General features: G+C 42.0%; 5 protein-coding genes across 6 annotated transcripts in view; 2 read left to right on the forward strand and 3 right to left on the reverse strand.

Moving 5' to 3' along the window:
* Positions 1-2663: 2663 nt before the first annotated feature.
* LOC139575839 (HEAT repeat-containing protein 3-like) lies at positions 2664-11172 on the reverse strand. The gene is made up of 15 exons (XM_071401195.1): positions 10905-11172; positions 9601-9773; positions 9172-9259; positions 8557-8660; positions 8235-8344; positions 7982-8122; positions 6043-6335; positions 5603-5693; positions 5222-5376; positions 4935-5017; positions 4541-4677; positions 4301-4389; positions 3996-4139; positions 3644-3820; positions 2664-3526 (listed from the first exon to the last, which is right to left on the reverse strand). The coding sequence occupies exons 1-15, from the start codon at positions 11046-11048 to the stop codon at positions 3413-3415; spliced, it is 2043 nt and encodes a 680-aa protein (XP_071257296.1). The 5' UTR covers positions 11049-11172; the 3' UTR covers positions 2664-3412.
* A 334-nt stretch (positions 11173-11506) lies between these two features.
* Positions 11507-14342, reverse strand: LOC139575843 (nuclear envelope phosphatase-regulatory subunit 1). Of its 2 annotated transcripts, none has more exons than XM_071401199.1 (6): positions 14136-14342; positions 13404-13475; positions 13138-13211; positions 12886-12995; positions 12114-12168; positions 11507-11947 (listed from the first exon to the last, which is right to left on the reverse strand). In XM_071401199.1, the coding sequence occupies exons 1-6, from the start codon at positions 14158-14160 to the stop codon at positions 11906-11908; spliced, it is 378 nt and encodes a 125-aa protein (XP_071257300.1). In that variant the 5' UTR covers positions 14161-14342; the 3' UTR covers positions 11507-11905. The 2 variants fall into 2 exon arrangements, with proteins under 2 accessions (XP_071257300.1, XP_071257299.1); XM_071401198.1 differs by having other exon boundaries at positions 14124-14257.
* A 32-nt stretch (positions 14343-14374) lies between these two features.
* On the reverse strand, positions 14375-15997 carry LOC139575842 (arylamine N-acetyltransferase, pineal gland isozyme NAT-10-like). Its single transcript, XM_071401197.1, has 2 exons — positions 15873-15997; positions 14375-15610 (listed from the first exon to the last, which is right to left on the reverse strand). Exon 2 carries the CDS (start codon positions 15602-15604, stop codon positions 14732-14734), a length of 873 nt encoding a protein of 290 aa, XP_071257298.1. The 5' UTR covers positions 15605-15610; positions 15873-15997; the 3' UTR covers positions 14375-14731.
* Positions 15998-18310: 2313 nt separating this feature from the next.
* LOC139575841 (short-chain dehydrogenase/reductase family 42E member 1-like) lies at positions 18311-20812 on the forward strand. Its single transcript, XM_071401196.1, has 3 exons — positions 18311-18433; positions 18817-18882; positions 19824-20812. Exons 2-3 carry the CDS (start codon positions 18821-18823, stop codon positions 20722-20724), a joined length of 963 nt encoding a protein of 320 aa, XP_071257297.1. The 5' UTR covers positions 18311-18433; positions 18817-18820; the 3' UTR covers positions 20725-20812.
* A 1869-nt stretch (positions 20813-22681) lies between these two features.
* The window catches only part of LOC139575844 (Wilms tumor protein 1-interacting protein homolog), a 31091-nt gene continuing 28795 nt past the window's right edge, over positions 22682-24977 (forward strand). The window contains exon 1 of the mRNA XM_071401201.1: positions 22682-24742. Within this exon, the coding sequence (XP_071257302.1) occupies positions 23227-24742 (1516 nt within the window). The 5' untranslated portion in view covers positions 22682-23226. The remainder of the gene's footprint in view (positions 24743-24977) is intronic.

Raw genomic sequence — 24977 nt, forward strand, 5'->3', positions numbered from 1 at the left:
TTGCCACTCTGCCTAGAAGGCCAGCATCCCGGAGTCGCCTCTTCACTGTTTACATTGAGACTGGTGTTTGCTCAGTTATGCACTGGGGCCTCCGACTCCTCTTTCTATTCTGGTTAGAGACAGTTTGTGCTGTTCTGTGAAGGGAGTTGTACACAGCGTTGTACTAGATCTAAAATTTCTTGGCAATTTCTCACATGGAATATCCTTCATTTCTCAGAACATGAACAGACTGACGAGTTTCAGAAGAAAGTTCTTTGTTTCTGGCCATTTTGAGCCTGTAATCAAACTCACAAATGCTGATGCTCCAGATACTCAACTGGTCTAAAGAAGGCCAGTTTTATTGCTTCTTTAATCAGTACAACAGTTTTCAGCTGTGCTAACATAATTGCAAAAGGGTTTTCTAATGATCAATTAGCCTTTTAAAATTATAAACTTAGATTAGCTAACACAACGTGCCATTGGAACACAGGAGTGATGGTTGCTGATAATGGTCCTCTGTACGCCTATGTAGATATCCCATTAAAAATCAGCCGTTTCCAGCAACAAAAGTAATTTACAACATTAACAGTGTCTACACTGTATATCTGATCAATTTGATGTTATTTAATGGACAATTTTTTTTCCTTTTTTTCCTAAACAAGGACATTTCTTAGTGACCCCAAACTTTTGAACGGTAGTGTACATCCACACAAAACCCAACTCCACTCTGCTACCCCACTCTGTCATTGCCTGTGTCCGTGAACTGAAAACATGGATGAGCAATACATTTTTTCAACTAAACGATGACAAAACAGATATCATGGGCCCAATATCCCTCATCAATAAACTGGGTCAACTCAACATGAAAATCTACAGCTGCACCATCCACTCCAACTCCACAGTCAGGAACCTTGGTGTTACATTTGACCCCACTCTGTCGTTGAACCCCACATGCGAAACATCACCAAGTCAGCCTTCTTCCACCTCAAAAACAACTCACAACTCAGACCTTCTCTCACTGACCTCAATGCTGAAAACCTCATTCACGCCTTTGTTTTATCAAGCCTGGACTACTGCAACGCCATTCTCTAGTCTCCCCGCCAAAACACTGGACAGACTTCAACATATAAAAAAATTCAGCTGCACAAGTCCTCATACACACACACCAGACCTTGGGACCACATCACCCCCATACTCATCAAACTCCACCAGCTCCCAGTTCAATAAAGCACACACTGGACTGGCACCCACATAACTTACTGACCTACTGGCACCCACATAACTTACTGACCTCCTCCACCCCTACCTGTTCACTGCGCTCATCAGACACTGGCCTGCTCACCATCCCTCACACCAGGCTCCGCTCCATTGAAGACGAGGATTTTAGCAGTGCAGGTCCCCAACTCCGGAACTCCCTCCACTCCATGTCAGAAACTCACAATGCATACACATATTCAAGTCCACACTAGACAGACCTCTTCACACAGGCTTATCCGTAGTCTCTGTTGTTTTAGTTGTTATATTTTCTAGCTCACTTCCTTGATTGGTTTGTCATGTTTAGTGTTCTCCATGGCTAGTCAGTCATCATGTTTAGTGTTCTACATGGCTAGTCTGTCATGTTCAGTGTTCTCCATGGCTAGTCAGTCATCATGTTTAGTGTTCTACATGGCTAGTCTGTCATGTTCAGTGTTCTCCATGGTTAGTCTGTCATCATGTTTAGTGTTCTCCATGGTTAATCTGTCATGTTTAGTGTTCTCCATGGTTAATATGTCATCATGTTTAGTGTTCTCCATGGTTAATATGTCATCATGTTTAGTGTTCTCCATGGTTAATCTGTAATCATGTGTAGTGTTCTCCATGGTTAGTCTGTCATCATGTTTAGTGTTCTCCATGGTTAATATGTCATCATGTTTAGTGTTCTCCATGGTTAATCTGTCATCATGTGTAGTGTTCTCCATGGTTAGTCTGTCATCATGTTTAGTGTTCTCCATGGTTAATCTGTCATGTTCAGTGTTCTCCATGGTTAATCTGTCATCATGTTTAGTGTTCTACATGGTTAGTCTGTCATCATGTTTAGTGTTCTCCATGGTTAGTCTGTCATCATGTTTAGTGTTCTCCATGGGTAATCTGTCATCATGTGTAGTGTTCTCCATGGTTAGTCTGTCATCATGTGTAGTGTTCTCCATGGTTAATCTGTCATCATGTTTAGTGTTCTCCATGGTTAATCTGTCATAATGTTTAGTGTTCTCCATGGTTAATCTGTCATCATGTTCAGTGTTCTCCATGGTTAATCTGTCATCATGTTCAGTGTTCTCCATGGTTAATCTGTCATCATGTTTAGTGTTCTCCATGGTTAGTCTGTCATCATGTTTAGTGTTCTCCATGGTTAGTCTGTCCTTATGTTTTGTGTTCTCCATGGTTAATCTGTCAACATGTTCAGTGTTCTCCATGGTTAGTCTGTCATCATGTTTAGTGTTCTCCATGGTTAGTCTGTCCTTATGTTTAGTGTAACGGTATTTTTACATTATTTTTGTGATTTTGTTGCTTTTTATCGTATATAAAGTGACTTTGGGTGTCGTGAAAAACACATCAAATAAAATATATTATATCCTCCCCAGTATCAGAACAAGGTAATCAATGTACTTCCAGCAACCCAAATCATGTTAAATAAATCACCTTGTAAATGGATGGTGAGTTCTGCTTTATTCATGACATCTCACATGATCAGTAGACACTGGGGGGAATAAACAGATGGCCTTGTCATACAATGGCAAATGCCGGCAGGCAGTAGAGCCATAGCAAACCAAAGGTCAGGAAACACTGGGCCTGTCCATCTCATTTTCCATGACACCAGAGTCATGACATGGGTCAGATAGCGGATTCTTGGGTGAGAAGCACATGAATACTACAATTGGTCATTCCTAACATGGAGGGCTACAGTATGATAGTGTGTGACGTGAGAGTTGGTTGATAAAGATGTGTAAAATAAACCATAAAATGTTCTGTCAATTTCTTTAAAATAGAGCACATTGAAATGTACTTTTATACATAAAGTAAAACAATGTGTCACTATGTACTGCAACATTAATTCAAAATAGCGCACGTTTTTTAAAATTTTTGTACACATAATTATGTAAACACTCACCCACCAAGGAAAATAGTTATGCATTTCAGTCAGAACGTTAAAACAAAAAGATAACCAACATGAAAATCAGTTATATAGATGTTAAAGGGATAGCTCACTCCAAAACAATGATTTTGGAATGAACTGTCCCTTTAATGAGGGTCTATTAGGGAATTCCCCTCAACCCCATTCCCTCTGTTCTGTCCCAAGGCTCTATGGGCAACTCTGGGTCCATTGTACTGTATATTATGAGTAATTTCATCTTATGTCAGCCAGTCAGTCAGATGGTGTCGTAGTGTCAGGCTGCTGTCATTTTTTCACCACAGTCTCCAGGTAGCCAATAAACCTTCTTAGGTTGACTTTGATGTTGTCCAGCACACACAGCTGCTCAGGGCTGTACTTTCCCTTCCCCTCTTTACGAATCTGCACACAGAGGACATATAATAGAGGACAGGAAACAGCAATTAAACAGATGATAACAGTGAGTTGCATAAAGAATGCATACAAACTGTTCCTAGTGATGGGCTGCAGCTCTATTACCTTAGCCTTGAAGACGGGTTGAAGTGCCTTCAGAGCAGACAGTAAGTTGATGTTTTTAGCTGCTCTCTCTGCCTCGTCTCCATCTGCAAAAACATCAAACAGAGCATCCAGGGCCTCTCCACAAACCACAAGGTTGGCATCCTTTGTAGCAACTTGGAGTAAGGCATTGCCAATCATCTGTAAAAAGATATTGCAGTGTTTTTACATCATGGTCACAAAGTCAAGATGGGTTAATAAAACATTAAAAAAAGAAAGAAAAGAAGAACAAAAATAGTTAATTCAGAAGAAATCATAAGCTATCTAAAATACATTTCATACTAATCAAAAACTAGGGATGAAAATAATAAAGCACCTGCAGAGTTTCAGCTGTCCCCTTCTCTTTAGCCAGTGTGCTTCCTGTGATGCCTAGGATGGCCAGAGCATTCACACTCACACTGACCACGTCACAGTGGGTCGCCGCCTCGCTCAGGCTCATCAGCTGCTGGGGAGTCATACACTGGCAACACACACACAAACACAGACATAAACAATGAGTCATCCAAGAGACACATCGGGATAGTGTTATGGTATTGTATAAACTAACAGACAGATGACAGTAAGGCTAGGTAAAATGTACTTCAGAGGGAAATTCTCCTCCGCTTCAGTCAGCTGTCTTACCTGTGGGATTTTCATATAGGCTATGATCTGTAAGAGGGATCGCATGGCACTGGTAACTGCCTCAAGGAATTCCTCCTCCTTAGGGATCTCTGAGTCAGCAAATTAACCAAAAATAAATTATGAAAGAGACAATTACTCTCCTTTTTGTTAAGGTCATTGTTGTAAAAGTGAATCAACCTATCTAGTAAAATTAGGATTTAATACAAATAATGAAGAGATAGTACGACATGTAGATCTAACCAGGAGGACTGAAGACCAGCGTGGACAGGTGTTGTGCAACAGCCTGAAGAGCGGCTGCTCCCCCTAGGGACTCAGCGTCCATAGTAGACAGCATGTTGTGAAGGCACGTCAGGGCCCTGTACTGCACCCGATGCATCCTGGGGGGAAATTGATTTCAGTCAACTCCTAAAGGCAGGTAGCGGTGTGGTAAACAAAGAGTACACCAGTAATGCCATTATAAGCCAGAAAAATAGAGTACCTCAATCAAATGAGTGTACATGATGCATATTGATTCAGGGTTACTAGGATCATGACAAACCTCTCAAATTATCTCGTGAACTACTATATCACAGAATATCTAGTGTCTCATTCTTTAAGGGCAAAGAAAATGACACCATGCTTGACAGATAATTACTTTTTCGTCAAGATTTTCCAGGTGGGATTGTGACGACATACATCCATGGCCTCGCTGCTGGGGAACTGGGTCTTCTTGAGAACCTTGAACATATAGAGACATGGATGCTTATCACCTTCATACAGTGTAGTGGCTATAACAGAGACAGTAGGAACACACATTAGCCTAGTACCATGACATTACTTATTTTATATTTTGCATGTGAAAACAGAGGGAACATCAAAAAAGACAAACATGAGAAGTGAAGTGAAACAATTATGCTAGTTGAGGAAAGAAATCCCCCACACCTTCTCTGGGATATTGTGGTTGATCAGGGCCCCGTGGACCTCAGCAGACAGACACAGTGGGGACAGGAGGCTGGTGTTCCCTTCAGAGAGGCCGTCAGGACACATCTCACTCTCGTCGCTGCTCGACGCCTCCTCCCACTCATCGTCTGACGGGTCTACAAAAACAAACACACAATGAGTCACAACAACCGACGTACACCTCAAGAGCAACAAAAGCTAATTTTAAATCCTAAATATGCATTTGAGCATCAGACACAAATAAAAATACTGTCCTCTTATCTATGAACATGCTCCAGACAGCTGTGTCAAACAGTAATGAAAACAAACCTCCCCAGGTCAGTACTACTCTGCTGCCCAAACACTGCTGCCCACAGCACTCACCATCAGAGCAGCACATGTTGACGATGATCTCCAAGGACGTCTGCTGGGCTGTCAGCAAGGCCGTCGCCTCCCTCAGCTCCTCCTTGCCCCTCTGGAGAAAGAAAAGCAGACTATTGACACTGCAGCAAGGACACAGCCACCTCCTACGTCCCTGAGGAAACCCTGCTATGTGTGTCCCTCTTTTCCTGTCTGGTGAACAAAGCAGTATCTCCCTGAGGAGGGCCACTACAGCTCTGAATACCAACTGCAATACTCTGTGCTACTTTATCAATATTCAGCTGTTTCACAGCATTCAACAGTGAGGAGTCAGGTACATACGCTGAATATTAAAAACTGAAAATGCAATACTCTTTACTTAACCCTATCACTTTGGATCTCTATAACCATAACTCAAAAGGGTTTGATGGGTTTGTTTCTGAGTGAAAAAGGACAGGACTTACAGGCAGGAGGTCAGAGAAGTCTTCATCTATCTTGGTTGCCTTTCCATTTGTCCTCGGTCCAACCCCCTCCTCCTCATCATCATCCATCTCCTCTACAGCCATATTCCCTGCAGCTGCCTGGTGGTCCTCCATGTTCCCTGCAGTGGCACTTCGGGCCACCTCAGCCTGGCGGAGCTGGGGTATCAGCGTGCCAGCATCCAGCTCCAAGCACTTGGACAGGGTGGCCATCAAGGCGTTGAGGGTCTGGGCCTGGCGGGCCGTGGGCAGGCTGCTCTTCAGGTTCCACACTGACCCTGTCAATGGACGGAGCACAAAGCACACAATGAGCACTGGAAACAGACTAGTTATTTAGTTAGGCTATTAACAAACCGCTTCCAAACTAGAGGTCGACCGATTAATCGGAATGGCCGATTAATTAGGGCCGATTTCAAGTTTTCATAACAATCGGTAATCGGCATTTTTGGACACCGATTATGGCCGATTACATTGCACTCCACGAGGAGACTGCGTGGCAGGCTGACTACCTGTTATGCGAGTGCAGCAAGGACCCAAGGTAAGGTGCTAGCTAGCATTAATCTTATAAAAAACAATCAATCCTAACATAATCACTAGTTAACTACACATGGTTGATGATATTACTAGTTATTCTAGCTTGTCCTGTGTTGCATATAATCGATGCGGTGCCTGTTAATTTATCATTGAATCACAGCCTACTTCGCCAAACGGGTAATTTAACAAGCGCATTCGCGAAAAAAGCACTGTCGCTGCACCAATGTGTACCTAACCATAAACATCAATGCCTTTCTTAAAATCAATACACAAGTATATATTTCTAAACATGCATATTTAGTTAATATTGCCTGCTAACATGATTTTCTTTTAACTAGGGAAATTGTGTCACTTCTCTTGCGTTCTGTGCAAGCAGAGTCAGGAAATATGCAGCAGTTTGGGCTGCCTGGCTCGTAGCGAACTGTGTGAAGACCATTTCTTCCTAACAAAGACCGTAATTAATTTGCCAGTATTATACATAATTATGACATAACATTGAAGGTTGTGCAATGTAACAGCAATATTTAGACTTAGGGATGCCACCCGTTAGATAAAATACGGAACGGTTCCATATTTCACTGAAAGAATAAACGGTTTGTTTTCGAAATGATAGTTTCCGGATTTGACCATATTAATGACCTAAAGCTTGTATTTCTGTGTGTTATTATATTATAATTAAGTCTATGATTTGATAGAGCAGTCTGCTGCATTTGCCAGCAGCTCTTCGCTGTGCTTCAAGCATTGCGCTGTTTATAACTTCAAGCCTATCAACTCCCGAGATTAGGCTGGCAATACTAAAGTACCTATTAGAACATCCAATAGTCAAAGGTATATGAAATACAAATGGTATAGAGAGAAATAGTCCTATAATAACTACAACCTAAAACGTCTTACCTGGGAATATTGAAGACTCATGTTAAAAGGAACCACCAGCTTTCATATGTTCTCATGTTCTGAGCAAGGAACTTAAACTTTAGCTTTTTTACATGGCACATATTGCACTTTTACTTTCTTCTCCAACACTTTGTTTTTGCATTATTTAAACCAAATTGAATGTTTCATTATTTATTTGAGACTAAATTGATTTTATTATTGTATTATATTAAGTTAAAATAAGTGTTCATTCAGTATTGTTGTAATTGTCATTATTACAAATATATAAATATAAAAATAAAAATATAATTAAAAATCGGCCGATTAATCGGTATCGGCTTTTTTTGGTCCTCCAATAATCGGTATCGGCGTTGAAAAATAATAATCGGCCGACCTCTATTCCAAACCCTGACTCTGACTTTAGTCAGAGAATGAATGCAGAGTGAATGACCGGTTGACATTGTGAGGTAAAAAAAAAATTGTAAATAATATGACAATAAAGATGTTGTAGCCATACCTGCAGCCAGTGTCCTGAGCAGTGTGTGAGCCATGTCCGCCTGTGAGGATAGCAACACACTCTCTAGAGTCCCTAATACAGCATTGTTCATACTACACAGCAACTCTGCGTTGTCCTCAGTCACTGTGTGCAAACAGTGGGCTAAAGACAAAGAGGGAGCAGGGACTTACTACAAAATACATAATCAAGTCAAATATTTAAATGGTGAAAATGCTCATTAAAGTCGTGTGAAAATTGGTTTGATGAGACTAACCTGCAGACAAAGCCAGCTTGATGTTGTGAGTGTGTCGCTCTAGACACTGTAGGATAACATCCAGAATGCCTGCTTTGTTGAACACAGAGAGTGCCTGGCTACTGCTCTCACTGACAGACAGGGTGATGATACAACAGGAGAGTATGGTGTGAAAGAACCATAGAAACATTGGCAAGCTAACAGAATTGAATTGAATTTTGGATCTCTACGGGAAGGCTTCTCGACGCATGTTCAGATCACTAGGTGGAACTATGAAAGTAGGTTGACCGACCAGCTGACATTTGTGTTACTACTACTGTGACATTTACTACTTTTTTCTTACCAGAGATTCCACAGCAAGTTAACTGCTTCATTGGCTACATCTTCCACTGTGTTTTTCTGCCCTTTTAACAAGAGGGCATCATTGGTCTCAAACCCAGCACAGCACTGTGGAGAAACAGTACTGGGGTTCAGACACTATGAAAACACCAGACCTGGGTTCAAATACATGTGTATATGAGTATCTAATATACTTTTTTCAGTGAGTATTTTCAAATACACAGCCCAGAACAAGTACCTTTATTTGAGTATTTTCAATACTGTTTCCAAGTGTATTTCCAAATACATTAAAATATTCAAATACTTGTCTTTCAAATAAAATATAGGCCTAGCTATCTTAATACTTACTTTGAATGTATGTGAAAGTAATTGAGATATTTGAAGTAGTATTTGAACCCAGGTCTGGAAAACATACAGCCCTATAAAATAGCTATGCATTGATGTGACTAACCATCAAGGAATGGAGGTATGTAGATGCTTCACTTTTCAGACATGCACACCATGAAACATGTTGTTCAAAATGTGAAAAAACATAACATTTGCGCTGCAGGGCCAAACCCATTAATACATTCATTTTAAGGTGTCTAACATGATAATGATTAATGAGGCAAGGCCTCACCTCTCGAAGCAGAGCAGTCAGAGGAGTCATGACGTCCTGTTTCACCATGTCCTCACACACCTCATGACCCCCACAGGCACTCAGGTTCCTGATGTGAGAAGAACACATCACTCAGTCGCTGAACGATAACTATCACATCAGTGCTAACAGTTAATTGAGGGTGTGGTATTTCAAGAGGACTCTCTCAGTGTCTGTTTAGCAAGCCAAAGCATCCTTCACGAACCAACTTCTGTCATACAGCACATAATGGCTTCAACAACCATCTACATTCAAATCTGACATTTAGCACACTCTCTGAACAATCTAGCAATATCTGATAGGCTTGATTCTCAGTCCAGACTCCACACCATCCCTCTCACATCTCTAAGGGGTTCTGTTAAGTGGCTAGTACTGGGTAGTGAACCTCCCTGTGGGAGGCTGAGGGCTCACCTGAGTGCCCCTGTGGCAGTCTCCCTGACGGCCAGGCTGCGGTCCAGCAGTAAGGGCCCGAGACGTCTCACCGCATCCCGCTGGAGGAAGCCTGGGATGGTCTGGCTCTGCTGCACCACGCGTGATATGTTGGCACAAGCAAACTCACGCACATCGGCACTGGGACTCTGCAACTAAACACATACAGTATAAACAGGGGTTATTTGGATATTCACTTTTCATACCATCTGTGTTCTTTTATCTCCAGTTGTATATGTGGGAAACACTGTTTAGTGGCACTGAACTAGATTTTACAATGTACAGAACAAAAATATAAAATGCAACAAGTTTACTGAGTTACAGTTCATATAAGAAAATCAGTCAGCTGAAATAAATTCATTAGGCCCGGCCTAATCTATGGATTTCACATGACTGGGCAGGGGAGCAGCCATGGGTTGGCCTGGGAGAATGAGTTTTTCTCCACAAAAGGGCTTTATTAGAGACAGAAATACTCTTCAGTTTCATCCGCTGTCCATGTGGCTGATCTCAAACGATCCCGCAGGTTTAGAAGCCGGATGTGGAGGTCCTGGGCTGGTGTGGTTTCACGTCATCTGCGGTTGAGGCCGGTTTGACGTTCTGCCAAATTCTCTAAAAACGATGTTGGAGGCGGCTTACGGTAGATAAATTAACATTCAATTCTCTGGCAACAGTTCTGGTGGACATTCCTGCAGTCAGCATGCCAATTGCACAGTTCCTCAAAACTTGATATATCTGTGGCATTGTGCTGTGACAAAACTGCACATTTTTAGAGGCCTTTTATTGTCCCCAGCACAAGGTGCACCTGTTTAATGATCATGCTGTTTAATCTTCTTGATATGCCACACCTGTGGATGGATTATGAGTTATTTTGGCAAAGGAGAAATGCTCACTAACATGGGTTTAAACAATTTGTGCACACAATTTGTGAAATACACTTTTTGTGCATATGCAAAACTTCTGGGATATTTTGTATCAGCTCATGAAACATGACCAACACTTTACATGTTGTGTTTATATTTTTGTTCGGTGTAGTTCTGTGAAATATTAATTAATATTATTTTTTGGGGGGGGAGGGCACATTTGAGCATGATTATAAAAATGTAATAACACGTGTTTGCCTGTTTTTTGCATCTGCGGGAAGGTCCTTAGGAAGACATTTAATTTGTCCTATGGAAACATTGACATGCTTATGAAAAGCAGAACTGACCTGCAAGCTTTTGTAAAATAGAGTGCAACATCCATTAGACCGAAATAAAAGTACTGTGGTCAGATCTTGGGGCTCTTACTTTCTCCAATAACTCCCCAGCTGGAGAGTCGACTCCATCACAGACTTCATCGTAGTCCTCTTCCACTTCCTTTACAGCAGTTACCGACAGTCCCTCTGCGTTGAACTGCGGACGTCTAAATTTGTTAGTCTTACTTTTACCCATAGTTTATTTCGATCAATATCGCGTCTCACTTAATCTATCATGTAGTTGGCTGTCACACTCTCACGTTTCGCATCATTTTAAGCCATGTGGAACATCGGTGGAGATTCGTCGGGGTGCCGTAAAATGGTGCTTACTCTCGCAATGCAGAAGGGGTGTCGTATTTATGTCGCAAAGACGAGACCAGGGCCCCGTTTTTACGCTTCATAGATAAATCATTCTACTCCCTTCTTTGAAATAATGATCGGTCTAACATTGCTGGAAAACCACAAACTAATTTGTAGCGAATAGTGTTATCAAACAATGCTTAAACGTTTGAATACAATAAAAACTGTAAAGATCAAATTACACATTGACATTTACTTTCAAACAAGTTGTATAGACATTCACAATCTGGAGCAAAAGCATTTACTGTCTACAGGTTGCAACCATATACTACAGTAAATCACAGGAAACACATCTTCACACAAGTATTTATTAGGTATATAACAATTTGTTTAAAAATAGAAAGATATCTAAAACAAAATGCATGTCATCATTAGAAATGAACATCTGAACTCATGGCGAATGAGTTATGTCAAAGGGTGTGTGAGTACAGAAGCAGCTTTAAGGGAGACCGTAACACTGACTGAGATGCTGTTAAAAAGGCAGTTGATGTCCTCTCCCCTCACAATCCTTCATTAATACATAATGGAGCACATCAACATAAACACCCCTCAGTATTTCCCCAATCTCCTTCCTTCTTACATTGTTTCAGATCCTCCAAACAGGATTCTGGTCCTTGTGTCAGTCTGTTTTTCAGTGGCAATCAACATAGTCATTAAGAACATTTAATTTCCCACCCCCCCAAGAGTTTGTGGTTATTGGATGTGTGGCCGTGGTTTGAGAATTAGTTTCCCCGTCTGTAAAAGAGACAAAAACATCAAAGTCAATACAATGCATAGATGTACAGGCAATAATTCCAAATCATACTTTTAAATTATGTAAGGGATGGCCAAAAACAAGACAGCTGGATTGAATTGATTATGAATTAAGTTAACCTCAAAGAAGATGACTTATGCAACTTACATCATCGCAGGACATGTTGTATTCTGCTAAAACTGTCCGACAGCGAGCTGCAATACTTGAAGAGAGTGAGTTAATGGAGAATTGTCCTATTACTGAAGTAAATCTAAATAAATAAAACATATGTAAATGGTATGTTATAGAAGGGTCCAGACACTTTTCTTGTGATTTGGCCTGTTTTTGAGAAACTAACCAAAAAAGTGATTTCTCATTGCTTGTTGTGCAGTATCAGGGCAGACATGAACAAAATATTCCCAAAAAAAACATCCTTTTGGAAACAAACACACTCTCAGTATAGCGATATATAGGATTACTAAGGCCACCAGGTCCCTAGCTGTCATTTACCATCCAAACAGTATCACTACTTCCTTAATGGATTATTTTCAGTGCAATGATGTAGGTCTTTAGATATTGTACACATGAAATTGTGTAAATACAAACTTTATCTGCAACGTTACAATCCATTTTGGTCAAGTAGCGCTGTTTCCCCCACGCAGCTATGCAGGCCGAGAGAGTACATAGACATAGCCCGTACAGCACTACTGGTAGAAGAAACTATCGAGTTGCACAAAATGGAATATAACGTTGCGGATCAAGTTTGGAATGACACAATTGCATGTGTACAATATCTAAAGACCTGCATCACTACACTGAAAATTCTCCTTTAAGGAAGTAGTGACACTGTTTGGATTGTAAATGACAGCTATGGACCTGGTGGCCTTCTTCATAGTCCTGAGTAAATTAAGTGTGGAACTTTAAACAAGAGGAAGGATACATTGATGGTGCAACGACTCGTTTGTGTATTCCAGCAAAGAACAGAGCGATCAAAGTGATGCAGCTGATGGTGAAGAACGGATGGTTCCACAACGATGAGAAGAAAGACACCTGAGAAAGACAGCCAGAGGTACAGAGAGATTAGACAGGCAAACACACACAACCAAACTAAAATCACAAACACACTGATCTGTGTGAAAGGTATCCTACTTTATCACATACACAATCAAGCTGTCATCACACACACACTGACCTTCTGTGTGTCAGGGTCTATCAACCAGTTCCAGGCTCCAGTCGCCGTACAAACTGAGACCACTATTAGAATCACTGAAACAAATGTGAGATATTGATGTATATCCCCTGAAAACAAGTGGCAGAATAATGTAGGCCTGAATCCTTTACAATAAAATTCAAAATACTCAGGCTCGGAGGCCATTTACTCTTGAAATGTTACTGATTATGGTTTGACAGTCGCAATGTAGTCATTGATTAGACAGAGTTGGAACTACAAATACTTACTTCGCCACCTCCCGGTTGCAGGTTGCAAACAGGAGACGTATTCTGTCAATCTTCTCTCAAAAGCTTTTAGGTCTGCAAAAACAAAAGCAGTTTTTGATGTTCTTGAACAAAACCATACAGAAGGAACATACAATATTCTTTTTTTGTGCTGTGCTTGATTGGTTTGGAACCGATGGAGTAATCCAAAAGTAAATAAACGACTGAATTATGTTTAGCTTGGACTGGCAAAACAAGCCTATAGTTAACGACCTTCTGAGATATCCAGGTTATGAATAGAATCAATCAAATGGGCTAAAGTGTGCGTATATGTTTGCATTGGTTAACAGTTCTGGTGAGCGTACAGCGGTGGTCTTCTGGGGCTAACAACTACCGGTATGCTAACTATTTATAGCATAACTAGTTAGCCGGCTAATAAGATAGTGTAGCTAACAAGCCTTTGGGTGGATTTTTTTTGTACAAGTTAATGTCGAACCCCCGAGGAGGGAAATAAGCAAAAATGTAATTAGCTTGAGTTTGGTATTTTGACATTTACCAATTAATGTCCTTTAAAAGGTTAGCCTAGCTAGCTAGCTAGGTCATCGCGGCTGGCTAATCAAGCTAACAAATGACTCAAGTGAATTGCAAAGGCACGTTTGTCACCGTGCGTTTTACTTCAAAGCGAAACTTTACTTATAATAACATGCATCATGATTTGTGGAAAAAAAAAAAGAATTTGCTTGCCATGTTGACTACCTTCGGCCTGTTCCAAGGAATTCATTGCTCTTCTCTCCGGCTGGTGGACGTGCTAGCTAGTTCTCCTGGGCAATTGGGAAAGGGCGAAAACCTTAACGTGGATTGGACGATTTCGAGAAATGTACGGTGATTGGTTTAAACAAGTAACTGCTACGGCGCAAACCCTAGCACCTACTCATCCACTCTTCAGATATTATCTAAAAGTAGGTCGCAGAGACCAAATAACCAATGAATATATATTTGTTTAAAAGCATGTTTATTGAGTGTTCAAAGGCCGCACAATCAGCTCTGGTGAAATAAATTTTTAATATTGACAGAAAATACTGTAATGAAACAGGCAGGGAGCAGGTCTCGAACCCTCGACCTTCGAGCCCGAGGTCCGGCGCGCTATCGACTGTGCCGCAAAAGTATGCTCGAACGGCAGTGTCGATTTCCGCGAGTATAAACCCAGGGTCGTTACAATACAAAATGTGTTTTGTAAATCTCACTGATCTCGTTGTGAGGAATCTTTGCTCAATGTAGCAGCACCTAGATTTGCCAAGGCTACATTACAATTACATCACATTAAATATTAAATGGTACAGGCAATCAAATTCTTAAATAGTGTAGCCAGCTTTGTTGTTTTTGGGAACCAGCTTGTTTGCTAACAACACATTAAACATTTCCTTCAGCACTTTATCCACATCATCATCAGATATGTCTTTCATATCCAAAACATCAAAACCATCCTGGTTGTTGTAGGTGACCTCACTGAAGGTCCAGCCAATTAGAGCTCTGAATCCTGTAGCCGTCTGCAGTGAGCAGATGGACTTGTTGGTGAATAGAGACTTTGGATCTGTCTGAAGGCAGTGGGAAGTCTCTAGGAAATGATCAACCCCACGGGGAACCAGGGTGAAGCCGTAGATCTTCTTGGTTGGGCTCTTGTCTACCAGAGGCGAGTTGGTAAAGGCCTCATTGAGAACCAGAGGCTTTCGACCAGTCTTCTCCAGGGTCCACAGGTCTCCATCTTGTATGAGACGGAAGACACCAGGAGATTGTGGCTGGTCCTTCCCGGAGACGAGCTCAAGAGGGTGCCATATTTGGGAGGATACCCCAAAGCTCACGTCTGCAATGTAAGCAGTCCCATCAATGACCACCTTGTTGATGAGGTGAGAGTCTATTGGCCCGAACTGGTTTATGGTGTTGTTGTAGACTCTTGAACCCAGTGTTACTGGATTATAACCCATCTCTTTTAGTACCCAAGCAAAGAGGAGGTTATTCTCACAACACCAACCCCCCCGATTGCTCCTCACAATCTTATTGAAAATCAACTCATGGTCCATAGTGATCTTCTCACCACAGTGAATGCTGAGGTTTTCAAATGGTATTGACATCACATGGTGTTTGTGGACCTGGTTCAGTGTTTCAAGGTCTGGTTTAGAAAATGGGCCGTAGAACCCGATCCTCTTGAAGTACTCTTCCAGATTCATTTTGTCCTAAGAGTTAACAAAACAAAGACACTGCATGAGTTTCTGCTTTTGCATGATTTACGACTACATATACAGAAACTGACATCCGTTAATGTCTCATTCACAATTTGTTTTTCACATCCTCTTTGCAATTGAAACACCACCATGTAGGCATTATCCTTGAATTGAAGGATAAAAGATTAAAGAATAGACAAAAACTTGGGATACACAAGGATACTACATGGAGGCACAGGCAGCTATTTTTCATTTCCATTTGATGATTACTTACTTTCAAAGGCAGTGAAAAAGTAGCTTCTCAAAGTATTGCTTGCTGTTCAGAGTTCTTCAGGGCAAGAAGGGCAAAGCAGTTGTGCATTAAAAGAGATAAGAATGGCTCTTGCATGACAAAACAACTGAGCACCCTAGACTTTGCTCATGTACTGGAAAGCAAAACTAAAGTTCACGAGTGAGCCTTGCATAAGGGTCCTCACTTGTAAAACACTGGAGCCTTGTGGTGTGTATGGGAAGTGTTGTACATTTCAGATACACTGACATATTTATTTTATTTTTATTTCACCTTTATTTAACCAGGTAGGCTAGTTGAGAACAAGTTCTCCTTTACAACTGCGACCTGGCCAAGATAAAGCAAAGCAGTGCGACACAAACAACAACACAGAGTTACACATGGAATAAACAAACATACAGTCAATAACACAATAGAAAAGTCTATATACAGTGTGTGCAAATGAGGTAAGATTAAGGAGGTAAGGCAATAAATAGGCCATAGTTGCGAAATAATTACAATTTAGAAATGAATCACTGGAGTGATAGATGTGCAGAAGATGAATGTGCAAGTAGAGATACTGGGGTGTAAAGGAGCAAAAAATAAATATAACAATATGGGGATGAGGTATTTGAATGGGCTATTTACAGATGGGCTTTGTACAGGTGCAATGATCTGTAAGCTGCTCTGACAGCTGATGTTTAAAGTTAGAGAGGGAGATATGAGTCTCCAGCTTCAGTGATATTTGCAATTCGTTCCAGTCATTGGCAGCAGAGAACTGGAAGGAAAGGTGGCCAAATGAGGAGTTGGCTTTGGGGGTGATCAGTGAACTATAACTGCTGGAGCGCGTGCTACGGGTGGGTGCTGCTATGGTGACCAGTGAGCTGAGATAAGGCATGCTTTACCTAGCAAAGACTTATAGATGACCTGGAGCCATTGGGTTTGGCGACGAATATGAAGCGAGGGCCAGCCAACGAGAGCATACAGGTCGCAGTGGTGGGTAGTATATGGGGCTTTGGTGACAAAACAGATGGCACTGTGATAGACTGCATCCAATTTGCTGAGTAGAGTGATGGAGGCTATTTTGTAAATGACATCGCCGGAGTCAAGGATTGGTGGGATAGTCAGTTTTACTAGGGTATGTTAGGCAGCATGAGTGAAGGAAGCTTTGTTGCAAAATAGGAAGCAGATTCTAGATTTAATTTTGGATTGGAGATGCTTAATGTGAGTCTGGAAGGAGAGTTTACAGTCTAACCAGACACCTAGGTATTTGTAGTTGTCCACATATTCTAAGTCAGAACCGTCCAGAGTAGTGATGGTAGTCGGGCGGGAGGGTGCGGGCAGCAATCGGTTGAAGAGCATGCACTTAGTTTTCTTGTATTTAAGAGCAGTTGGAGGCCAATCAGGAGAGTTGTATGGCATTGAAGCTTGTCTGGAGGTTAGTTAACACAGTGTCCAAAGAAGGGCCAGAAGTATACAGAATGGTGTTATCTGCGTAGAGGTGGAACAGAGAATAATCAGCAGCAAGAACGAGGTCATTGATGTATACAGAGAAAAGAGTCGGCCCGAGATTTGAACCCTGTGGCACCCCCAGAGACTGCCAGAGGTCCGTACAACAGGCCCTCCAATTTGACACACTGAGCTCTATCTGAGAAGTAGTTGATGAACCATGCGAGGCAGTCATTAGAGAAACCTTGGCTGTTGAGTCTGCCAATAAGAATGTGGTGATTGACAGAGTCAAAGCCTTGGCTAGGTCGATGAATACGGCTGCACGGTATTGTCTTTTATCGATGGCGGTTATGATATTGTTTAGGACCCTGAGCACGGCTGAGGTGCACCCATGACCAGCTCGGAAACCAGATTGCATAGCGGAGAAGGTACGGTGGGATTCGAAATGGTCGGTGATCTGTTTGTTAACTTGGTTTTCGAAGACCTTAGAAAGGCAGGGTAGGATAGATATAGGTCTGTAACAGTTTGGGTCTAGAGTGTCTCCCCCTTTGAAGAGTGACAATGGGATGTTCCTGTGACAACATCCTGAATGAGGTCCCTGGTGCTGGCTGGGACAACATATACAATCCTTGCTATATGGGCTCCCGAGTGGCGCAGCAGTCTAAGGCACTGCCTTTCAGTGCCAGAGGCGTCACTACAGACCCTGGTTTGATTCCAGGCTGTATCACAACTGGCCGTGATTGGAAGTCCCATAGGGCGGTGCACAATTGGCCCAGCGTCGCCGGGTTACGGTTTGACCGGGCTTGGACGTCATTGTGAATAAGAATTTGTTCTTAACTGACTTGCCTAGTTAAATAAAGGTCAAATAAAAAAATAAAAACATTTTCTACCCTGTCAATAAAGAGGAGTAGGTACCTACCACGTCAAAAGTGTAAAGTAGGAAGTTCGCGTAGCCCATGCACTGACAAGTCATGAAACCGCTAGCAGTTCCCTTCAAGTATTTCACTATCTCCGCCCAAGGAAGTTGTTTGTAAAATAGTAACAGCCTGTCACACCGATTAATTAATTCAAGCATTGGTGCTGGACAAACGATAAGGTTGCTAAGTTAAAACGGCAAGGTAAAATCCAGTTTTCAATTGAAATTAAAGTGTTTGCTGTTCAATAGCCTAGATAACAGCCTGTAGACTAGTATAATATGTCAGCGATCTGATTGATACAGTACAGGTTTACACAACTGTCATTGTCGTACTCTTATGTAGCTAAACTAGTTTGCATCAAATGTTGCGTTCATGACCCAAATGTAGCCAAACGTCAAGTAATAGGCCACAATCTTACAAGTATGGCTACAGTAGACGTGATGAGGTTGCAGGTTGTTGGTTGTTATACATTTCGGCACTGTCTCTTTTACAAATTCAATACTTTAATACTTTAATTCATGCTCTCTCTCAAGGTACTGTGTGGTGTTATTTCAAGCATATTGAACTTCAAGTTTTCTTTTCAGTGAAATGGAGAAGGCGCGAATATGCGCGTTTTTGATTACCGGTGGCAGTGGATACTTTGGTTTCCGGTAAGCCCATCAAAATATAAATATTTTACATTATTTGTTGCCTGTACATAGTCTTCATCTTATCAATACAGAAGAGAACTTGTACATTACCAAGTGAATGTGCAAAATTATTCGCTAACGGTACTCCTAAACCCCACTAGGGGGAGTTATCATACCAGTTATTATAATGCTGTTATTCACTGTAGTCTATTTATTCTGTGTTACATACTAAAGTGGCAGAACCGTATCACCCCATCAATTGAATCCCTGCTTACAACATATTGTTGTGACTTACTAATGGTAGCTTCATAAGCAGTGCTTAACTTGGACAGGAGCTCACCGGAGCTGAGTACCGGCACCTCAAATGTTCTACTGCTTAAGCTCCTGTTCCTTTTATAGAATATGAGCTCAAAAGTATTGTGGAGCTCCTGCACTTAAATATAAACAGTATTGGCACCCAAAATGAGTACCTGCACCTATTTCAGTCCAAATCAAGCACTGTTCATAAGTAGGCTAATGACTTTCCTATTTCGTGTTTTAGTGTTGAACTGAACATTCCTAGAATATCCCTCATTACATGTGTAAGGTTTCCCTATACCCAATATTCCAGATTAGCATTTGCACACCAGTATTTCTACTTGCACATCTTCATCTGCACATCTATCACTCCAGTGTTAATTTGCTAAATTGTAATTACTTCGCTACTATGGCCTATTTATTGCCTTACCTCCTCATGCCATTTGCACACACTGTATATAGACTTTCTTTTTTTCTATTGTGTTATTGACTGTACGCTTGTTTATTCCATGTGTAACTCTGTTGTTGTTTGTGTTGCACTGCTTTGCTCTATCTTGGCCAGGTTGCAGTTGTAAAGGACAACTTGTTCTCAACTAGCCTAACTGGTTAAATAAAGGTAAAATAAAAATAAAAAACAGGATCACTCTATTCTTCATTTCTTACAGCCTTTCCTGCTCACTACATAAAAAGGAAGCTGAAGTCATTCTGTTTGATATGAGCCCGCCCAGCCTAGAGGTTCCAAAGGGCATTGTGTTCCTAAAGGGAGAGATTCGTGAATATGCTCAGGTGGAGAAGGCGGTCACTGGCATGGACTGTGTTTTCCACAGCTCCTCCTACGGCCTGTCTGTCAGGGAGCAGCTGAACAGGAAGCTGATTGAGGAGGTGAATGTCCAGGGCACAGAGCATGTCCTCAGGGCCTGTGTAGAGGCTGGAGTCTCCAGGCTTGTCTACACCAGCACCATCAACTTAGTGTTAGGAGGCCAAGACATTGAGGGTGGTGACGAAAGCCTCCCCTACCTACCTCTCCATCTCCACCCTGACCACTACTCCAGAACCAAGTCGGTAGCTGAGATAGCCGTGATGAAAGCCAGTGGTACAGAGCTGAAGGACGGGACAGGTGTGTTGAGGGCCTGTGCTCTGCGTCCAGCCAGTATATACGAGCCTGGCAAGCAGAGGCACCTGCCCAGGATCGTTAGGTACATAGAGAAGGGGATATTCAGGTTTGTGTATGGCGATCCGAGAAGTTTAGTGGAGTTTGTCCATGTAGACATCCTGGTGTCTGCACACGAACTGGCTGCAGAGGCTCTGACGTCAGAGCACCAGCACCGCTCTGCTGGACAGGCATACTTCATCTCAGACGGAAGACCTGTCAACAACTTTGAGTTCTTCAGACCTCTGGTGGAGGGTTTGGGTTACTCTTTCCCCAAACTACGTCTACCACTCTCTCTCATTTACTTTGTTGCATTCCTCACTGAGATGATTCACCATCTCTTCGGCCCGATCTATAACTTCCAGCCTCTGCTCACACGCACAGAGGTGTATAAGACCGTCGTGACGCATGACTAAGGCCAAGGCCGAGCTGGGTTATGAGCCCTAGGAGTATAACCTGGAGGAGCTTGTGTAGTGGTTCAAGAGTAGAGGTCAATGAAGAAAACCTAGGGGTTCACTTCTCCAGCGACTGATACTAGATGATCTTCTATTAGCAGCTCTAGTAGCTCTGGCACGCTCATACCTCCCAGTGGTTGGCAGTTAATCAGCAGGCAGTAATAAAGTGATACATATCAATGGCACATTTAAATATTGAAACTTGTGCTATACTAGTGGTGATGGATTGTTTGGTTCTCCTTTTATCAATTACAATGTTGGCAGTTTGTAATAAAACAAAATAATATTATTAACCAGAATTAGACCTGTTCAAAATAAAGACCACATTCCCTTAATAAATGTCCATGAATGTGTTTTGTGTAAATTCCAACAATAGATATACCTAGTTAGATATAGTATAGCTAACTTTTGTATTATATTGACAATTGTTGGACACAATGCATTTTGTTTTTGGCAGGGTTTTTAAAGCCAGAATGGAATGTTTGTTTTAATTTGTGCCTGTCCATGGAAGTACCTGACCATAGTCCACTAGCCAAATGCAGTATTTACATAAGGATTCTCTAAATTTGATTATGTATAAGAGATATCTCTTGGTGACGATGTCTGTTGGTACAAACAAAATTTGGTCACACTTTAAATTAAGTACAACTTATAAAGGCTTTATAAAGCATACATAAAGACGTCATAAGCACTACATAAATGCTTCAAAAATCATCTATAAGCATATGTCATAAAGGGTGACATAATTCCCACTGTAGGGTGAATTACCAAATTTAACACACTTATGTTTATATACCATTTAATCAGTATTTTTTTATTTAACCTTTATTTAACTAGGCAGGTCAGTTAAGAACAAATTCTTATTGACAATGATGGCCTACCAGGGAACAATGGGTTAACTGTTTTGTTCAGGGGCTTGTCTGCTCAGGGATTCGATCCAGAAACCTTTCAGTTACTGGCTCAACGCTCTAACCGCCCTGATGGCATACGCTTATAGATGATTTGTGACGCATTTATGTAGTGCTTATGAAGCCTTTATGTATGCTATATAAAACCCTTTATAAGTTGTACTTCATTTAAAGTGTGAACCAACATTTACATCGGTTTTGTTTTTACATCTCAATTGAAGATGGTAATAAGAAATATGACGGACAATGTATTGTAATGTTTAACAGATAAGATTTTATGTTTTTATTTATACTGTATAACTGAAATGTTTCATGATGGCCGACAGATTTTTTGTCAATGTGTGATATCTTTTATCAGGCCTGCTGCTGAATTCCTAACCTTTCTGGTTGTTTTGTGACCAGATCCTAGTGGGGATCAATAATTTGTTGGTATTTGTAATAACATTTCCTATAAGGGATATTTTTATTTTAGTTGTATAATGTTCTCATAATATTATTGAATAAAATGACATGACTGACCAGCCTGTGATTTGTGTTTCTAATGAGTTGCACAAAGTAATAGGCTAACTTCATTATACGTTTGGGACAAGTCTTAGCTTAATCATCACACATTATAGAAACTTTTTTGTATCTTATAAAACATCAATGTTTTTGAGACAATGCAATATTTTGCTGTCAAGAATTAAAATCATAGATGCGAGTCATGCGACAAATGAGATCTGCATAATCTTGGTGGCAAAAGCCCTTTGTTGATAGACAGAAGAGAAGCCTTCCCTGCATTCGACATCTAAACTGTAATACATTGTGTTCAGCATGCTCTAGAAACAATCCATTCTAAATTCAGTGAAGCTGTTTCTGTCCCGAAACCGAAAAGGGCAAATGAAATTGGGCCAGGTGAGACTGGTCCTTTGTGCAGTTTTTTTAAGGCTGAGATGAATACAGCCGTACTCTCTAGGGACTACTCTTTTTCAAACTCAGGCACCCCCTTGCTGAGTTGGTCGCAATCATTGTTTCGCTCCAGCATTAACCACATTCCAGAGAGGCGGAGTGCACCCCGTCCACTTCCTCGCATTCCTTCTCCACAAACGAGTCCCTTGCGCTAAATTGTGTTTAAAACGTGTTTTGGCGCACTCTGTGTCTTTTAATATGCAAGATATGGCTGTTAGTGGTGTATTGCAATATTTTCTCAACCTCAAATTTACATTTGAGACTCTTTTGGAAAACTGGATAAAAACTGACAAGGGAAAATTCCTCCGCGCAGCGCGCCATTGACTGTAAAGACCTTTCAACTTAACAAAAACTGAAGTTGACAAACGTATCCTGACGTTGAAACTTTGTTGTAAGGGTTTATGTTTTCGAAGAAAAAGATCATGCACTGCTCCGGGATTTCCAAGCACACTGGCCGTTCAGCAAATAGGCGACGATGCCTGGATTGAGCCTGCGTTTTGTTATGATTTCCAAGTGAAATGCAATTACTGCTATCTCTCACTCGGTAGTCGGTTTGTGGACTAGTGCGCTTTTTCTCTGAACTTGTTTGTCGCCAAGGGAGCAAACCATGGATCACTATGAGGAAGATTTGGGACTCCGGGCGAGTAAATTAATGGAGGACCTTTCCTTATATGAAGCATACAAGGATGGAATGTACAGTTCAAGGAGAGACATGGTTATCAACCCCGATTTGGAATTTTCGTCTCCAACGATACCCGAGCAGAAAAGTAAGACAATGAATGGCAGCTCTGCGCCTCACCAACAGATACACAGCGTTGAGAATTACATGTCTGGGAATAAAGTGTACACTGCGGCTCCCGTGCGCCCCGTGTATGGCAACAGAGCCGTTCCTGTGGATTATTGCACCCCTCAAAGAGACACAGTTTATCCTAATGAAGACAGCTATTGCACCAAATCCGAAATTGCTTTGCCGTGTTATAGCGGCGCGTCCGAGCGGCACAGGAGGTACTCATTGGAGGTGCAGGGGCATAGGTACAGCACTGGTAGCGCGTACGATGGAGTGGTTTTGAACAAGCCAGTACACTCACCTGGCAACAGATGCAACAGTATCTGTGTTACCACCAACCACGACGGCAGATACAATGCAACCAGCCCGCGGTCCAGTTTCGCAAGCTCCCTCTCCTCCCAGGAGCAAAGCAAACATGCAAGCCCGAGGTCGAGCATCAGTAGCCCGCGCACGAGTCTGGTGGTACCCGGGCAAGACAAGTACACTAGTCCCAGGTCCAGTCTGGTACACTGCGAAGGGAGCAGTGCCCTCAGCCCCCGGTCTAGCTATGCAAGTACAGCCAGCGACACAAGTAAACATTCCAGCCCAAGGGCCAGTCTGAACAGCTATGACTGCTGCAGTAAACCCAGCAGTAACCGCACCAGCGGCATCAGTATGGGCTACGACCAAAGGCACATCAGCCCCAGGTCCAGCACAGCGAGCCAGTATTCTTGTACCACCAGTCCACGCTCTAGCTATTCAGATTCGCGTTACATGCCTGTTGGGAACCATGATCTGGAGGGTGCAGTTTTGCATGGCATGCCGGTGGCCAGTCCCCGGTCAAGCATCTGCAGCCAGGACGGGTGCGCAAGACCCGGGACAATAGCTAATTGTGTCGTTAGTCCCCGGTCCAGTATCTCCAGTCACAGTTCCAGAAGTTCCCGGAGCTCCAGGGGATCTATGAGCACCTACCCTGATCTCCAACTGCCTTCACCCAGGTCCTCAATGCTGGGGACTGGTTTGCAGGAGGACATACTAATACAAGACTGTGGCGATACCAACGGTGTTCATAGTCGTATCCATCTCCAAGCGCTCTCTGGGATGCCAGAGGCCCTGCCACAGCATGCACCACAACAGTCAACCCAGGCAGGGATGAATACAGAGGTGACCGCTGGATCACCATCATCTTCTTATGGGCTCCATACGAAAACTCCAGCCTCAGGGCAGAGGTTTAAACTACCTTACCAGGTGACCCCATGCCGGGAAAGTGGCCCAAGCCAAGCAGAAAGGAGTCTGGAAGCACTCACCTTGGAGCTGGAGAAGGAGTTAGAAATGCACATGAAAAAAGAATACTTTGGTAAGTGTAACTCCTCCTATGAACACTGTTTATTATAAGGAACACTATGAGAGTGCAATGAAGTGAGAATAAAGCTTTAAAGTAGAAAAACAAAAAATGAAATGAAACAATATTTTGATTGATCTTGGCATATCTTTTTTTAGACTACTTGTAAACGTATGACAGCTCCCTAAACATGTCTCAATAAGAATTAGGCTATTCTTACACAAAGTCAAATTAATTAGTCATGTAAAAA

This window comes from Salvelinus alpinus, chromosome 5 (genome assembly GCF_045679555.1).
Source record: "Salvelinus alpinus chromosome 5, SLU_Salpinus.1, whole genome shotgun sequence".
Lineage (NCBI taxonomy): Eukaryota > Metazoa > Chordata > Actinopteri > Salmoniformes > Salmonidae > Salvelinus > Salvelinus alpinus.

What these genes read in the sequence shown, in the direction of transcription:
- LOC139575839 (XM_071401195.1), bottom strand. Translation starts at nt 11,048, where the DNA reads ATGGGTAAAAGTAAGACTAACAAATTTAGACGTCCGCAGTTCAACGCA. An exon ending in GCTCAGGACACTGGCTGCAG is followed by an intron (nt 6,336 to 7,981) that starts GTATGGCTACAA and finishes GTCCATTGACAG; the next exon opens with GGTCAGTGTGGAACCTGAAG. An exon ending in ACTTCTCTGACCTCCTGCCT is followed by an intron (nt 5,694 to 6,042) that starts GTAAGTCCTGTC and finishes TTCTTTCTCCAG; the next exon opens with AGGGGCAAGGAGGAGCTGAG.
- LOC139575843 (XM_071401198.1), bottom strand. Translation starts at nt 14,160, where the DNA reads ATGAATTCCTTGGAACAGGCCGAAGGTAGTCAACATG. An exon ending in GGCCGAAGGTAGTCAACATG is followed by an intron (nt 13,476 to 14,123) that starts GCAAGCAAATTC and finishes TTGTTTTTGCAG; the next exon opens with ACCTAAAAGCTTTTGAGAGA. An exon ending in ACAACATGTCCTGCGATGAT is followed by an intron (nt 11,948 to 12,113) that starts GTAAGTTGCATA and finishes TCTCTTTTACAG; the next exon opens with ACGGGGAAACTAATTCTCAA.
- LOC139575842 (XM_071401197.1), bottom strand. Translation starts at nt 15,604, where the DNA reads ATGAATCTGGAAGAGTACTTCAAGAGGATCGGGTTCTACGGCCCATTT.
- LOC139575841 (XM_071401196.1), top strand. Translation starts at nt 18,821, where the DNA reads ATGGAGAAGGCGCGAATATGCGCGTTTTTGATTACCGGTGGCAGTGGA. An exon ending in AGTGGATACTTTGGTTTCCG is followed by an intron (nt 18,883 to 19,823) that starts GTAAGCCCATCA and finishes CATTTCTTACAG; the next exon opens with CCTTTCCTGCTCACTACATA.